The 16,686-nt window shown below is 45.0% G+C and overlaps 1 protein-coding gene across 1 annotated transcript; it reads left to right on the plus strand.

The window, feature by feature from the left end:
• Positions 1-599: 599 nt before the first annotated feature.
• Positions 600-10,589, plus strand: MSC (musculin). The gene is made up of 2 exons (XM_066626147.1): positions 600-1,115; positions 10,503-10,589. The coding sequence occupies exons 1-2, from the start codon at positions 600-602 to the stop codon at positions 10,587-10,589; spliced, it is 603 nt and encodes a 200-aa protein (XP_066482244.1).
• Positions 10,590-16,686: the final 6,097 nt, after the last annotated feature.

Raw genomic sequence — 16,686 nt, forward strand, 5'->3', positions numbered from 1 at the left:
TAGGAATGTAGCCTAAACTGCACCAGGGGAGTTAGTGGAGCTATTACCTAAGGGAACAAGAGGCATGTCCACTCAGAAGTAAGCCCCATTGAGTTCAATGGTACTTACTCCCATGCAAGTATGTATAGGATTATAGCCCAATTCGCTCTGCAATATTGCAGGCAGGGAGATGTCAGCGCCCCCACCGGTGTCATGAGATGCACAGTGTATCCCTGAAGGGCACCAGAGGAGAGGACGCACCCTGCAAGAACCTCCTATGTTGGTGGGACCGGCACGCCTCCTCCGCACCTCCTGGAGCGCGCAGCAGGCGCCCTCCGCCCCCCCCCCAGCAAGAGGAGGAGGAGCAGAGGGTTTGGTGGCCTGCATCCCGCAGGCGCTGCTTGCGCCCTCCTCCCGGCCTCGACGCGCGCCTGCAGAGCGCACAGCCGCGGCCGTCGGGCGCGCAGACGGAGGCTTCCCACCTGCTGCGCCGGGGCAGGCAGGGCTGGTGGGCGGGAGCGCGGGGCTCCTGCCCCCCCGCGCCCGGCAGATGCTGTGCCCCGCTGGCCCGCGGGCATATATAGTCCTGCCAGCGGGGCAGGGAGGGCGCCGGCAGCCTCATGTCCACGGGCTCCCTGAGTGACGCCGAGGAGCCGCCGGCGATGGAGCTGCGAGGGCTGCCGCTGGGCTACTCGGGGTCCAGGCGGCGCCCCCGGGGAGAGCCCTGCTGCCCCTCGAGGGACAACTCCTCGGCTGCGGAGGAGGACGAGGACGAGGAAGAAGAGGAGGAGGAAGAGGAGGAAGAGGAGGGCGCGCCGAGGGGCAGCGGCAAGAAGAGGCGGCTGCGGGGGGCGCCGGCAGCCGGCGCGGGGAAGAGGCAGCCGGCGGGGGTCCGCGGCGCGGCGGCGGAGTGCAAGCAGAGCCAGCGCCACGCGGCCAACGCGCGCGAGCGGGCCCGCATGCGGGTGCTGAGCAAGGCCTTCTCGCGCCTGAAGACCAGCCTGCCCTGGGTGCCCCCCGACACCAAGCTCTCCAAGCTGGACACGCTGCGCCTCGCCTCCAGCTACATCGCCCACCTCCGGCAGCTGCTGCAGGAGGACCGCTACGAGAAGGGCTACGTGCACCCCGTCAGCCTGGTAGGCCGGGGCCGGGGCTGGGGGGGGGCGGACAGAAGGAGCGAGAGTGTTCCTGAGCATGTGCAGAGGGCTTTTCCTGCTTCTCTGTTTCGGGCTTTGCAGGGCAGGTGGAGAGTGGCACGTAGGCTGGCACCTCCTACCTATTGAATTGAAAGTCTCAGAAAGAACAGCCTCTCTGGAAATGTCCTGTGCGCCCAGCGGATTGGTTTGCTGTCTAGAAACAGCTGGCACTTTAAATGGAGGCTGGCAGCCCAATCCTATTCACACTTTCCTGGGAGTCAGCCCCATGGACTCTGAGTAAGCCCCATGCATAGGATCAGACTGTAAGGGCCCAAGCCTATCCAATTTCCCAGTGCTGGTGCAGTTGTGCAAGTGGGGGTGCGCTGCATCCTGTGGTGGAGAGGCAGCCACCGGGGACTTCTGAAGGTATGGGAACATGTGTTCCCTTTCCATGCATTGTGGCTACACTGGAGCTGGAAAGTTGGATAGGATTGGGCCCTAATATGCTGTAAGTGGGTTGGCAAAGGCTGGGGTGGGGGATGACACACATAGTTGTGACTAGTTTAAACGTGTGACATAGTGAGAACATCTTTGAACCTGTGGAGGAGGGAGTGTTTGCCACTCCAGACTGTGCAAGTTTGGCCAGCTTAGAGCATACCTCAAACTTGGGATTTGGGGCATCCATTTCTGAGGGCAGCCTACAAACACCCTGGCATGTCTCACCTTGCAGGTTTTGTTTTCACCTAAACATAGACTGTTGGTAACTCAGTTAAGGGTGTGTGAGTTCTTTAATTGTTCTTTAAGAACAGAATTTTAAAGTGGACTCCTAAACCCTAATTTTTTTCTTCTTTCTCCAATAAATGCCACTGGTGCCTGTGAAACAGCACTGAGCTTCTCTTCTCCCTTGCATTGTGTACGTACCTGAATATTGTTAACGTAGAACAGAAAAAAGTATAATTTCTGGTCAATGTGGGTATTGCATTTGCTTTCCAGATATGGGACAATGCAGAAGATGGAACTTTATCAACTGCTAACTATTTGAGTTGCAGATACCAAAAGGTGATTCAAGTGTTTGCTTACTCAGCTGAGATAGTTTTGGAAAAGAATCTTTATTGGTTGATTGTGAATTGTCTTTTAATCATTTTTAGGTATGATTTCTGAAGGAGGCTTTGAGTGGCAGGGTCTTTTTCATGGTAGTATCCATGGAACCTTGTCTCTGGGTTCTCACCAGAGGGTCCTCGCTAGGACTTTAGTATCTCCCTGCTATGGTGTTTTAAGTAGTTGTATCCTACATCTTTTGTCAGTGGAATGGGAAAAGTTGTGTGTCATGTACTTTCTTGCCCCGCAATATTCCAAGACCCTGAAATGTCATCCTACCGTCCATCTTGTGCCTAAAATCCTAGCTCCCTTTCAGGATGAGATGGACAAAGTAAATCTAGTTTAGCTTTCTGTTTCCAACAGTGGCCCAATAAGTGATCCTGATCACAAAGGAGCAGAAAGGTGATGGTACCGCACTTTATATCTGCAGCACTTGTTTTTGACAACTGTCATAGCTGATGGTAACCAGTTCTAGTAAGCTATGCATTGGGCAAAGTATTCGGCTTCTACCTGTCCAAGTTCTCCTGCCTGTTGGGATGATCCTGAATTGCATTTATAAAAGACAGAAATGCCTTGCTGTTCCTCTTCTCTACACCATTCATAAATTGTAAAGTCTACAATTGTAAAGCACATTTGTAAGTTGTATTTAATTTATTTCAGCCTCCTTGGCTTTTTCTCAAAGAGAAGATGTTCTTGCCCCTTGGTCATTTTAATTGCACTCCTTTTATATTATGATTTATCTAGTGCCATCAGCATGTATGCCACTTTTACATAGAGCAGTGGTCTCCAAACTTATCTAGAGGGCCGCATCAAATATCTTGTGTGGAGTTGAGGGCCTGAAAAAAAATTTAAATATAAAATTTAAATAATTAAATTAGAGATGGAACTTAGATGAGTGAATAAATGAATGAATGGGCTCATACATTCAACCCCTCTGGCCCTCAGAACATCTTCCAGATGCAACCAGTGTTTGTATTAAGAACAGATTCAGGAAGGCTCGCCTCAGTATCTTTGTGGAAAGTGCATTTCGATGACATACATGAAGAAGGCAGTTTATCTGTGTGGCTCTTTCTTGCTGGATTGAATGTGTCATCTGGACACATAGCGATAGAGTTGTAGTTAAAATAATGTATATTCTCTGTTGATTTAGTAGAGATTTGGGGGCACCTTTTAATTGACTAAAAAGGTGGCCTTAATTAACTGGGCAACCCATTCATAAAAAGTTACTTTTTCCCAAAATGCATGCTAAAAACAAACCAATAGATGTTAGTCAACATCTTGGACAAGGTTTTCTTTCTTTCTTTCTTTCTTTCTTTCTTTCTTTCTTTCTTTCTTTCTTTCTTTCTTTCTTTCTTTCACACAAGGAAATGCCTTTTCAAAGACTATGCCTGCTGTAACACACATGAATCATCTAGGAATAAAGTATGTGTGTTCAAAATGATAGTTCTGTTTATGTGTAGTGTTTCGATAAAAGCGCGAATGACTAATGATTGCTTTAGCTTTAAAATATAGGTGCCCCATCTTAGGTAAACCTGTATGTGTTCAAGTTTCTTGAAACTGGGAAGCCTTTCATGAGCAAAACTGTTTGCAGGAGTGCAATAGCTGGCTGCTACAGAGAACTCTTAAGTATCGGTTATATTGAATTTGTATTCTGTAATGAGCATTTGAGCTTCACAACCATCTAGGAACGATTAGGCTGAAAATGGCTTGCCCAAGATTACCCAGTGAACTTCAAACCAAAGGGTGACCTGAGTTTGAGCTTCCCACTTTCTAACCCAGAACTTGTGTCATTTAACCACACTATCTCTGTAACTCTTTACAACAAAGGTAATTTTGTGGGAAAGCTGTACCGACTGGAAGTGGAGAAACAGTATGAGCAGAGAAGGTGTTTCAACTATTTTTCTGTTCGAAAAGGCATATAGTATATGCTTGAATTAAATTGACTCTTTTTTTGAAGCCCTGGATTAAATCACTCACCCACCCACCCACCCCTTTTGTTCACCAGAGTGGAAATATTACACTGAAGATAATTTGGAAATGTGTAGATATAGTATAAATAAAGATGAAAGAAGCCTTTTAAATTAGACAAGATTTTGTCTAATCTTTTGACTTACAAATCATTTTTTGTAAGTACTGCTGGCTGAAACAATATTTGCTGGCTGTAACATTTTAGGTTCTCGGTTACTGCTCTGAAACTGGGAATTTAAACCTGAGTGCCAAAAAAGGCCAGTTCTATCATTAAGAACATAACAGCCCCACTGGATCAGGCCATAGGCCCATCTAGTCCAGCTTCCTGTATCTCACAGCGGCCTACCAAATGCCCCAGGGAGCACACCTGATAACAAGAGACCTGCATCCTGGTGCCCTCCTTTGCATATGACATAGCCCATTTCTAAAATCAGGAGGTTGCACATACACATCATGGCTTTACCCGTAATGGATTTTTCTCCAGAAACTTGTCCAATCCCCCTTTGAAAGGCATCCAGGCCAGATGCCGTCACCACATCCTGAGGCAAGGAGTTCCACAGACCAACCACACGCTGAGTAAAGAAATATTTTCTTTTGTCTGTCCTACATCTCCCAACACTTAATTTTAGTGAATGTCCCCTGGATCTGGTGTTGCGTGAGAGTGTAAAGAGCATCTCTCTATCCACTTTATCCTTCCCCTGCATAATTTTGTATGTCTCAATCATGTCCCCCCTCAGGCGTCTCTTTTCTAGGCTGAAGAGGCCCAAACGCCGTAGCCTTTCCTCATAAGGAAGGTGCCCCAGCCCCGTAATCAACTTAGTCGCTCTCTTTTGCACCTTTTCCATTTCCACTATATCCTTTTTGAGATGCAGCGACCAGAACTGCACATAATACTCCAGGTGTGGCCTTACAATAGATTTGTACAACAGCATTATAATATTAGCTGTTTTGTTCTCAAAACCTTTTCTAATGATCCCAAGCATAGAATTGGCCTTCTTTACTGCCGCCGCAAATTGGGTCGACATTTTCATCGACTTGTACACCACCACCCCAAGATCTCTCTCCTGATCTGTCACAGATAGCTCAGAACCCATTAGCCTATAAGTGGTTTTGATTTTTTGCCCCAATGTACATGACTTTACACTTACTTACATTGAAATGCGTCTGCCATTTTGCTGCCCATTCTGCCAGTTTGGCGAGATCCTTCTGGAGCTCCTCACAATCACTTCTGGTCTTCACCACTCAGAAAAGTTTGGTGTCATCTGCAAACTTAGCCACCTCACTGCTCACCCCGTCTCCAGGTCATTTATGAAGAGGTTGAAGAGCACCAGTCCCAGGTTAGATCCTTGGGGCACACCGCTTTTCACTTCTCTCCATTGTGAAAATTGCCCATTGACACCCACTCTCTGTTTCCTGGTCTTCAACCAGGTCTCAGTCCAGGAGAGGACCTGCCCTCTAATTCCCTGACTGTGGAGTTTTTTCAGTAGCCTTTGGTGAGGGACCATGTTGAATGCCTTCTGAAAGTCCAGATATATAATGTCCACGTGTTCTCCCACATCATCTTTTCAAAGAATTCTAAAAGGTTTGTGAGGCAAGACTTACCCTTACAGAAGCCATGCTGATTCTCCCTCAGCAAGGTTTGTTCGTCTATGTGTCTAGAGATTCTATCTTTGATGAGGCCTTCCACCATCTTTCCCGGTATAGATGTTAGGCTGACCGCCCTATAGTTTCCCGGGTCCCCCCTCTTTCCCTTCTTAAAGATCGGCGTGACATTTGCTATCCTCCAATCCTCTGGCACCGTGGCCGTTTTGAGGGACAAGTTGCATATTTTAGTCACGAGATCAGCAACTTCATTCTTCAGTTCCTTAATAACTCTAGGGTGGATGCCATCAGGGCCCGGTGACTTACTGATCTTTAATTTATCAATGAGGTCTGAAACATCTCTTTTAACCTCTATCTGACTTAATTCCTTGGTCAGGAGGGGCCATTTGGGCTGCGGTATCTGCCCGAGGTCTTCTGCCATGGAGACAGATGCAAAGAACTCATTCAATTTCTCTGCCATCTCTAAGTCTCCTTTTATTTCCCCTTTCCCTCCCTCACCAGCCAGAGGGCCAACCGCTTCTCTGGCAGGTTTCCTGCTTCTAACATATTTGAAGAAGCTTTTATTATTCCCCTTAATGCTGCTGGCCATGCGTTCCTCATATTCTCGCTTGGCCTCCCGTATCACCTTCTTACATTTCTTTTGCCACAGTTTATGTTCCTTTTTATTCTCCTCATTAGGGGAAGACTTCCATTTACGGAAGGAAGCTTCCTTGCCCTTTATGGCCTCTCTAACTTGGCTTGTTAGCCATGCGGGCCCCCTCCTGGACTTAGTCGAGCCCTTCTTCCTTTGCGGTATACACTTCCGCTGGGCCTCTCTTACTGTTGATTTGAGCAACCTCCATGCTCTCTGTAGAGACTGGACTCTTTTAACCCTCCCTTTCAACCTCCTTCTAACCAGCCTCCTCATTTGAGGGAAGTTCGCTCGTCGGAAGTCAAGGGTTTTTGTGAGAGATTTGCCCGGTGTTCTTCCCCAACGTGCATGTCGAAATGGATCACAGCATGAGCACTGTTCCCCAATGGCTCAGTAACATTGACATCTCTAACCAGGTCCTGAGTACCGCACAATATTAAATTCAGAGTCACCTGTCCTCTGGGGGGCTCCATGACTAGATGCTCTAAGGCACAGTCATTTAGCATGTCAAGGAATCCGGTCTCCTTTTCGTGAAAAGAACACAAATTGACCCAGTTAATATGAGGATAATTGAAGTCCCCCTGGATTACAACCCAGTCCCTCCTTGTCACCTCCCTGATCTGTTTCCTCATTTCAAGGTCCCCTTCCGGTTTCTGGTCTGGAGGACAATAGTACGCCCCCAGTATTACATCACTCCTCAGGTCGGGTAATTTAACCCATAGAGATTCTATGGAGTTGGACCCACCTTCAATCTCTACTTTGCTGGATTCTATCCCTTCCTTAACATAAATGGCCACCCCACCTCCAACACGCCCCTCCCTGTCCCTCCTGTAGAGTTTATAGCCCGGGATTGCGGTATCCCACTGATTCTCCGCATTCCACCAGGTTTCCGTTATGCCCACTATGTCAATGTTTTCCCCACTCACCAGACATTCCAGTTCTCCCATCTTTGCTTGGAGACTTTGGGCATTTGCATAAAAGCACTTGTACATGGAATGGCCCAGGATGGGCTGCTTATTAGCTCCTTTATCCCTGAATCCTCTCATTGTGCCAAACCGTCTATCACATCCCATCACGCTACCATTCCCAATTTCTTCTCCTACTCTGCCTTTACCTTGTTGTTCTCTAACCTCCCCATCTTCGTCCCATAGGAATGAGGAGTCCGAAACTGGATGCCCCTTGGCTCCTGTCGCCTTTCCCCCAGGGATCAGTTTAAAAGCTGCTCTGCCATCTTTTTAATGTCATGCGCCAGCAGTCTGGTTCCATTCTGGTTCAAGTGAAGCCCGTCCCTCTTTTATAGGCCCTGCTTGTCCCAAAACGTTCCCCAGTGCCTAACGAATCTAAACCCCTCCTCCCTACACCACCATCTCATCCATGCATTGACACCCCTGATCTCCGCCTGCCTAGCTGGCCCTGAGCATGGAACAGGTAGCACTTCCGAGAACGCTACCTTTTGAGGTCCTGGCTTTCAGCTTCCTACCTAATAGCCTAAATTTGGTCTCCAGGACCTCCCAGCTACACTTGCCCACGTTGTTGGTGCCGACATGCACCACAACCGCTACCTCCTCCCCAGCACTATCTACCAGCCTTTCTAGAGATGTGATGTCCGCAACCTTCGCACCAGGCAGACAAGTCACCATGCGGTCCTCACATCTGTCGCAAACCCTCCTCTCTATGTTTCTAATAATCGAATCCCCCACTACAAGAACTCCCAGACTTCCCTCCCGCTGAGGAGTATCCTGAGTGCATTCGGATACGGACTCGTCCCCTGGAGAAGGGGTCCCCCCTAGGGGATTGTTTCCCTCCTCTCCAGGATGATTTTCTCCAGCCCTGAGACTTTCCACCCGGGCGGCTGAGGAGCTGCACGCCTTAGCTACTACTGCGCTACTGCTGCACTACTACTACGAAGCCTGATCATCCCCGGAAGTCTCCCCATGGTCCTTCTCTGCCTGCCTCTGCTTCTCCAGGTCAGCCACCAAGGCTTCAAGGGAGTGGACGCGTTCCCTGAGTCCCTGGAGCTCCTTGCACCGAGAACACACCCATGACTTATGCCCCAGAGGCATATTGTCATATGTGGCACTCAATGCAAAACACTGGATAGCCCCCACCCTGCTGCTGGCTGTCTGACTGCATAGCTTTTTTTGTTTGTTTTTGTTTAGTAGTAGTTGTAGTTTTTATTTAGGGTACCTAAAAACCCTACACTGGTTAGCAGCCCTCTTCTCAAGGGAAGAGAAAGGGCAGTATCTGGGGCCCTGGCTTCCTCGCCCTGCTGCTGAACTTGCACAGATGCTAAACTCACGGTGCCTTACCTGGCACTTTGTTCCCAAGGCACTTGGTGTCCCAGAGGCCATGCGCGATTCTGCAGAGAGGCTCACACGGTGGCACACACTAGCTTTATACTCCTAGCTAGCTCCTCCTCCCTCCCTCCTTGCTGATTGAAAAGGGGCTGGTCTTCCCAGGTGAGATTTCCCTGAATGGGGTGCTTGGAATTGCCTAATGGGGCTCTTACCAACTCCTAAAGGTCAATTGCTATGACCTAAAGGACAATAACTATGCTAAATTGCCCTGGCTGGGTGGGAACTGGCCCTTCCTAGGTTGTTACCCTCCTACTTCAGTTCTCTGAGGCTGGACTGTTTTTTAACCTCAACCTGGTTTTTTATTTGAGTTTAAACTGCACTGGTTTAAGAGTTTTTTGACTTGGTAGAACTTACACACTAAGGTTTAAATCCTGTTTAGCCCTGCTAAAATCTTGCTTTTATTGAGTGTGCAACTTTATTTATTGCTTGCTTGCTTGCTTGCTTGCTCCTAGATCCTGTGTCCCAATTTACTGAATCTTTAGATTATGTTCTAACTTAGATTAATTTGGGTTAAGTATAGGGTTAATTTAAACCAAGTAGAAAAACTTGCTTTCTACTTTATCCACCTCTGTTTTATTTATTTTTCCAAGTGCCTGTACCTTGGGCTCTTACTCCAAAGTAGGACTCTACTCCTGGTCAGAGTAGACCTCTGTACACACTTACGTATTTATTTTTATTACCCTCATCTAGCTCCTGTGCCCCAACTTGCTGGACCTTAGAATCCCTCCCTCACGTTAGATTCAGTGCTAACTTAGGTAAAGCTTAGGTAAAACTAAGCTAATGGTAAAGCTAAATTTCAATGTTGATCTAAGGTTGATTTAAGGTTAGAAGACAAAGAGTTAGAAAGAGTACACTTACCTTCTCCTTCTCTTCCTCCTCTCCTCTTCACAACTCAGGGAGTCTTCCCTCTCCTTCTCCAAAACTCAGAGGTCCACTTGCCTTCCCCTTCTCCTAGCACAGATGAGGAGGATGAGCACATTCACTCTTTTTCATGAAAGCAGAAGTGTTTGGACAGTGTAAATGAAAGAACTTACCCAGAGCTTACAACAAAAAGTGTGTCTAAAGATACAGAAGTGGAAAAAGCTCCTTGGAGGAATGAGGAACACAGTTGAATTTCTTTGTGGTTTAAAAGTCGAGCAAAGAAAAATATTATACTTATAGTATGTTTGACTAACTGGTTTATTGCTATGTGAGCACTAGTCTTGAAGGGGACTACCTACTTTGCTTTCTGTGCAGCATCCTACTGAAAGATGTTAGGTGATGCGATGGCAATTGAAGGTGGGATAATAGCAAAACACAAACTGATAAGTGTTAAGCCTCAATATTTGTGGGTGGATCTTGGCTTGTTTAGGAATGCAAACAATCTAGTCACCCACCCCCAATTAAAATACTGATGTGGGCTATGTTCAGATATGGTTCATTTATATTTAAGAGCTGGCAGGTTGGTTTTTATAGAAAGCTATAAATAAAATATTTTAAAGCCAGCCACTGCTTTTTATTCCCAGCAGAATTTAATGTTTAATATGTGGAGAAAATAAACATTACTCAAGTATATGATACCTGATTTTAAATACTTTTTAAAGGAATCGCTTTTGTGTTGCCTTCAGATGCATTGAACCGCCTTCCTGGGTCACATGGGGACTAGAAAACAAACTGTAGTAGAAGCTTTGATCTGCGTGTGTAGATGTATATTGTTATCCTTCTAACATGGAATACTACTTTAATTTACAGACCTGGCCATTTGTGGTTTCAGGAAGATCTGAATCAGACACCAAAGAAGTTTCAACAACCACCAGATTATGTGGAACTACAGCTTAGTTAAAGTAAGCAATATACTTGCTGGATGTGCCTGCAAACAATCCTGACTTTATGGACAAAAAAAAAAAAAACTGGTGCAAAAGAAAGTAACTCTTAAGTGTGCCTTAAGCGTGCTCCTCCGTGTCCAGGTGGAAGCTAAGTGCAGAAGATGTGGAAGATGAACAGAAAGTAGATGAACTTGGCTGAAGCGGTCACTTTGGAAAATTCTTTCTGTATTGTTGACAGTATCCAAACGACTGTTGTTTTCAAGCTCTTTGAGTAACTTGAGTACAAGACGATCATATTAATAGAATTAACAGCATGGACCAAAATATAGATTGTACAAGCTTAATCCTAAACAGTGTTTGTATGCCAAAGGAAAGTGATATTCTAGACGTGTGTAAACTCAAATTTATAATATATTGATCTTTTGTTCTTGGCAGCTATGCAATATTAAGACTACTCCTAGCCATATTGTTATATATACTAGTAGCATACTGAATGACAGAGTTCCTTTCCCTTTGGAAGCAAAACAGGGCTGCTCCAAATAGGTAGTGATTTCTATGTACCTGGAGGGATGTAGAAGCAAATATGCTTGTAAATTTAAGATAGCATCCTCCTCCCAGAAAGCCATCCTGATGAGGACTGAGTACAGGTCCACTTGCACCCAGTTTCTTCCCTGCCCCCATTTATCCCTTGGTCATGGCACACAAAGCACATGGAGGTCATTCAGGCCAATTTCCCTTGTCCCTTAGCAGCAGTGACTCTGGCAACAATGATGGGCTTCTGCTCCCCATCCCTCACTGGTGTTGGCAGCTGTTGTGCTTCTTGACCCCCTGGCCAGCCATTCTTGTCGTGCTTATGCGGTTTTTTGAAAAGGCAGTGCACAAGCTGAAGATCAGAAATAGGAAGCATGGAGATAGCCACTTCCTCTGATACTCTGCAGCTTCAGCAATGGTAGGTTCTATTCCCTGTGCAATCCTCACACCCCAGTGTGCTTCTGTGGAGCACCAGTCTCACCAGGACTCATCAGAAGCCTAGCTCCTGTCTGAGCATGCTCCATGGGCAACCCCAAGAGCCATGAAATGCTTAGCGCCTTGGAAAAAAAAAATCAACAATGGAGCACTAATGGGGAAAGGGAATTGGCTTGCTAATAGCTTATGTAGTTCAGTATCTTGGAGATGGGCATAAAGAATCAGGCAATTTTGTTGCAGGTCTTGCCCTGTTTTTCTTAAAACCAAAGACAATTACCCCTGCTAATTGGGTAAGAGGCACTTTTTCAAGTGGGTGCTCCTTTTTTTAGCAGGGGGAGAGTAACTGGCCCACCTCACCTCACCAGCACTGTCTGTTCTAGTGGATGTCTGCTGGTATTCATTTGCATCTTTTTAGATTGTGAGCCCTTTTGGGACAGGGAGCCATTTAGTTATTCGATTTTTCTCTGTAAACCGCTTTGTGAACTTTTAGTTGAAAAGCGGTATATAAATACTATTAATTAATGCTAATAATAGTATTCTACTCTTTCTTTCATGGCCCACTCTATAAAATCAATGTATTAAATCAGATACTTGAATTTAGACCATGCATTCCCTCTGATGTCTGTGGGGGCTAAATTTGTTTGAATTAAAGTAGCAGGCTCTAAATGTGTATGGATCAAAATGTAGATAAATTCATATTGAAATGAATCCCATTTCTTTACTTGAAATGTCCTACAGACTCCTTTCTGCAAAAAAAGAATGAAGTTGCCTTTACTTGAGTTTGGAGAACATGTACTATAAAAGAACAGGGTTTCTTGATCATAATTTGGGAGATTAGAAACCTTGAAACCTTTTTGTCAAATCTTGTGGTCCTAGAAAATGTTAACTTTTCCAGTCTTCTTTTGGCAAATGGTGTAGCAATCAGTATTTCAAATGTAAATAGCTATATTTTTTATATTTTATTAAAAGCTTTTTTTTTGCAAGGACACTATGAGTTTCCTGGGAAAATCTAGTAGCCGAACAAATCTAACAGCATTTCTGGAAAGAAACTTAGAAGGTTGCATTCTTAAATGGAGCACGCCTCATTCTCACATTCTCTGGAGTATTGTATTGGAGAGTCATAAATGTGTCATCTTGTCTATAACGGGAAGGGCTATGTGTGAATGGGAAGAGGAGATGTGTTAATGGTAACTGTATTAATAACAAAAGTGGTGATATCACCGTAAATTTTTGTAGGGGTGGGGATCATGAAAGTTATTCACGCCTTGCCACTCTCTGGTATTCTGCTTTGCACTTTGTAGCCTGCATTTGTGCTCCACCAGTTCCAAGCAGATTCTTTGTGCTTCTGAATTCTTCAAGAGTAGCAATCCTGAGATGCTTTATTGCCCAACATTCCTCTAGGGCCTTTCCTTCTCATGACAGAGGGGTAGAGGATAACTAAGGGCCTATCCAGTTTTCCAGTGCTGGTGCAGCTGTGCCCATGGGGCATGCGCTGCATCCTCCAGTGGAGGGGCAGTCACTGAGGCCTCCTCAGGGTATGGGAACATTTGTCCCATTGCCTTAGGGCTGCATTGTGACTGCACTGGTGCTGGAAAATTGGTTAGGATTGGGCCCCAAGTCTACTATCCTATCCACACTTTCTTGGGAGTAAGCCTCATTGACTATAATGGGACTTACTTCTTAGTAGACATGCATAGGATTGACATGCATAAGTGGACATGCATAAGTTTTACTGAAGAAGAAAAGGGAAGATGTTTCATTCTTATGCAGAGAGTTTATGCAGAGAGATGTTTCATTCTTATTTCCTGACTGTTTATGAATGCTTCCATATGCTGACCTAAGACCCACAATAGTGTGAGGCATGTGTGGGAGTGCTTCAGCTTTTATTGGCAATCTCCTGAAAAGTCTGTCTGAAGGCCAGAAACAGCCTCCAGGCGGCAAAGTTAATTGCGAGCACACAGCTCCTCCATGCCTTGTGTCCTCACAGGCTTTTTTGGGGGGTCCAACCCTTAGCTTCTGATTCTTTTTTTTTTCCTCTCCAATCTAAAGAAATCTTCCTTTCTTAACAAGTTAAGAAATTGCTCTTCATAATTGCCAAACAAGAGACAGGTAGGATCAATGCGACAATCAATGAATTGCATAGACTTACTGTAGATGTGTATTGGAATGTGATGAACAAATATGAAACAGTGATTTCAGCTATACCTGGATAAATTATGTTTAAGGCAATGAAACTGGTATGAAAAATATTAGTTAACATAATGCTTTTCTACTTTTGTTTCCACAAAAATAGCCAAATATGGTTAAGCCCTTTTCTTTTAAGAGAATGAAATTCTAGCATTTACAATGTTAGCTAGAAAGATTGTCCAACGATTTCACATAGGTGCTATGTGATAAGCCTATTTGGGGGCATTAGCTGTTTTCTGGACCTGAGCCCAGCTGTAATTGGTTAATGACCCCTAGAGATTGGGAAAACAAGGGAAAGAATGGAGCAGTTTAAATAGTCAAGAAAGTCTACAATGGAATGAGTGGGGAATATTTTGAAGCACTTAAATTGAGCTCTGTGGGGGGGGGGGAGGAATAACTATGGAAATCAATTGTACAAGTTTTCTCTTCTCTTAAAAGCGATGTTACTCTCCATAAACGATTTCTACCTTGTTTATAAAATTGTTTTTTGTATTGTGAGCACTAAGTACATGAGGTTTTTCAGAATTCTCAATTTGGGAGAAGTAAGGTCTTGTACCCTTTTCTTAAAAAGTCTCACAGCCAACCTTCTGCATGTCTAATTGTACGTACTTCTCATTGAGAAGTAACAGCCCAATCCTGACCTGCCTGCAGTGCCCAGGCTCGGCAGCTCCGAGGAAGGCTCCCGCTGAACCCTGTGCCTCCTGCGCTACCGCGGGAGGCACCTTGGGAGAAGGAGACGTTCGTCCCCTTCCCCTGTGTCAGGTTTCAAGTTGGTTCCTCTAAAGGAAGGGAGTAATAATCTCAGGGTTCTCAATAAGAACCAAACAAAAGGGAACATGAAACACAGGATTTATTAGGATCCAATTAACAATTTAAAACTTTAATATAAATTCAATATGCAGTTAACTAAAGCACTACAAACAAAGGGGGCTCCTGAGCCTGCAGGACTCCCCCCCCCCCAGGCAAAACCCTTTTATGAACTTGTGAAGAAAGCTGCAGAGAAAAGATTAAAAAGAACTTGAACATCTTTAAATCCCTCATTTCCTTACAAAATAATGATGGTAACTTAAATGAAACCAACATTTCTCATTTTGAAGGGGTTGAGTGTATGTGTGGGGAGTGTAGTTTGGATAGCAAATTGGTGATCATGACACTGAAGCTAATTTTCCTCCCTAATGCCTTTCCCAAAGTATAACAATGTCAGCATGTTAAAAGAAAGTGCTGGGAAGGGTACTTGTAAATTTTTTCCCTAACAGAGCAAATGGAAACTTCAAGGACCCCCTTCCCCTGCACTGAAGTTAAGATCTGAACCACATCTCTCACTGTTTGTTTTAAAATAATATAAATAGTTGGAAGATATGACCATAGATCTCTAGCATCTTGTCTAGTTTCACACTTGTTTCAGTTTGGAAAAGGAGGGTTCATGGGAAGTCAAAGGGTTATACGAAAGGTAGAATTTCAAGAAGATCCAGCTGCCGAAAATTCAGTGAAAAAGTTGCCTAAGCACATTGGGAAATGTTCTTGGCTGAATCCAGCGGGGCTGTTCTTTATGTTATGTTCTTATAAATGTTGCAATGCCCTTTTGAAAAATCTCAAGCTAGTTCTCCTTCAGTACACCAGATCACTCACGGTATACAGTACTCTTTGTAGACATCTGTTGGCTGCAAGATTGGCTGCATGTGTAAATGGAGTAGTCAACTATACCAACCGTATTGGAGGTAAGGTATGACTTTCCAGGTAAGAAGCATGCATAAACAGACCTCTGACCTCTTTCAGCCATGTTTATTCTGACCAGAACCATTCTTGACTACTTGGCTTGCTTAACCTGATTCTAGGAGAAAAAGTACGTAGTTTGGAATATCATTATATAGACCTTCATTGACGCTTAAGAAAACTTCTGCTTTTTTGGTCTGTAAGACATTTTCATGCTTTTATGCATCTTTTTACAAATCCACCTATATAAACAATTTGCTCTGTTGTGCAACGTTGTACTTTGTTTTAATGTAGAAAAACTGCTGTTTCTAAACTTAAATCTCTGTTCCAGGTTCATAGCTTATTTCCCTTCAGCTGAATCCTCTGCCCACTTTAAACCAAAAAGACCACATGTATTTGTGGTTTCCCTTACTCTTAATCATTGCCAGTGAACTTTCTCAGCCTCTGTTCTAAGTCCACACCACTATTAGAACCATCATTAGTCATTCCCCACACAGCTGGGTAGAGGTAACAGGCATTTCAGCTGGGTATGTGTAGCTTCTAGGCAGGGGTAGCCCAAACCAATCTGGTGCCTGAGGCAGTGCCATATCTTGTTGCCTATCTTTCCCCCTATCAGCATCCCCATAATTCCTGTGCACCCCTCCCATATATACCAGCATCTCAGCTTCTTCTGCATCTCCTGGCACCACACACAACCACCACCTTCACAGTTGTCCCATTTCCCAATTTGAGAAGCCTGAGAAGCAGAGGGAAAAGAAAGGTGCATGGAGATGTTCTAGGTTTGCCCTTTCAACCCCTTCCTGGAGAATCAGGAGAAGGAAGTGCTCCTTCTGGGCCAATGCACATACAGAGATAGAACTTTTAGCAACAGTGGAACAATCCAGAATTGGAGTGACTTGCAACAATCCCCCATTTTCAGCAATGGTATGAGTGAGAAGAGGATTGAAGCATGGGGGTGGAGGTGGTGGGCAGGCATTCCCTCCAATAAATATTCCCTCTCTGAGCCTGCTGCTTAAAGCAAGTGTTTCAGTTGGTCCCATGGCTGGGCTTGCCCTTCCTCTAGGTAAGTTTGAGCCCTGGAATTATTCTATGCAGAATCTTGTAAGGGGAGGCAGACCCCTAGTTCAGGGGGAAAGGAAGAAGTATACCCTAGAGCCAGTATCAGACTGCTGGAACTATTGTAGAGAGTAAACTATGCTCTCACAAGTTTCTTCCCCTCCCTAGACATCCTACCATCTAGTTCT

The sequence above is a fragment of the Tiliqua scincoides genome, chromosome 4, assembly GCF_035046505.1.
Source record: "Tiliqua scincoides isolate rTilSci1 chromosome 4, rTilSci1.hap2, whole genome shotgun sequence".
In the NCBI taxonomy this organism is placed as follows: domain Eukaryota; kingdom Metazoa; phylum Chordata; class Lepidosauria; order Squamata; family Scincidae; genus Tiliqua; species Tiliqua scincoides.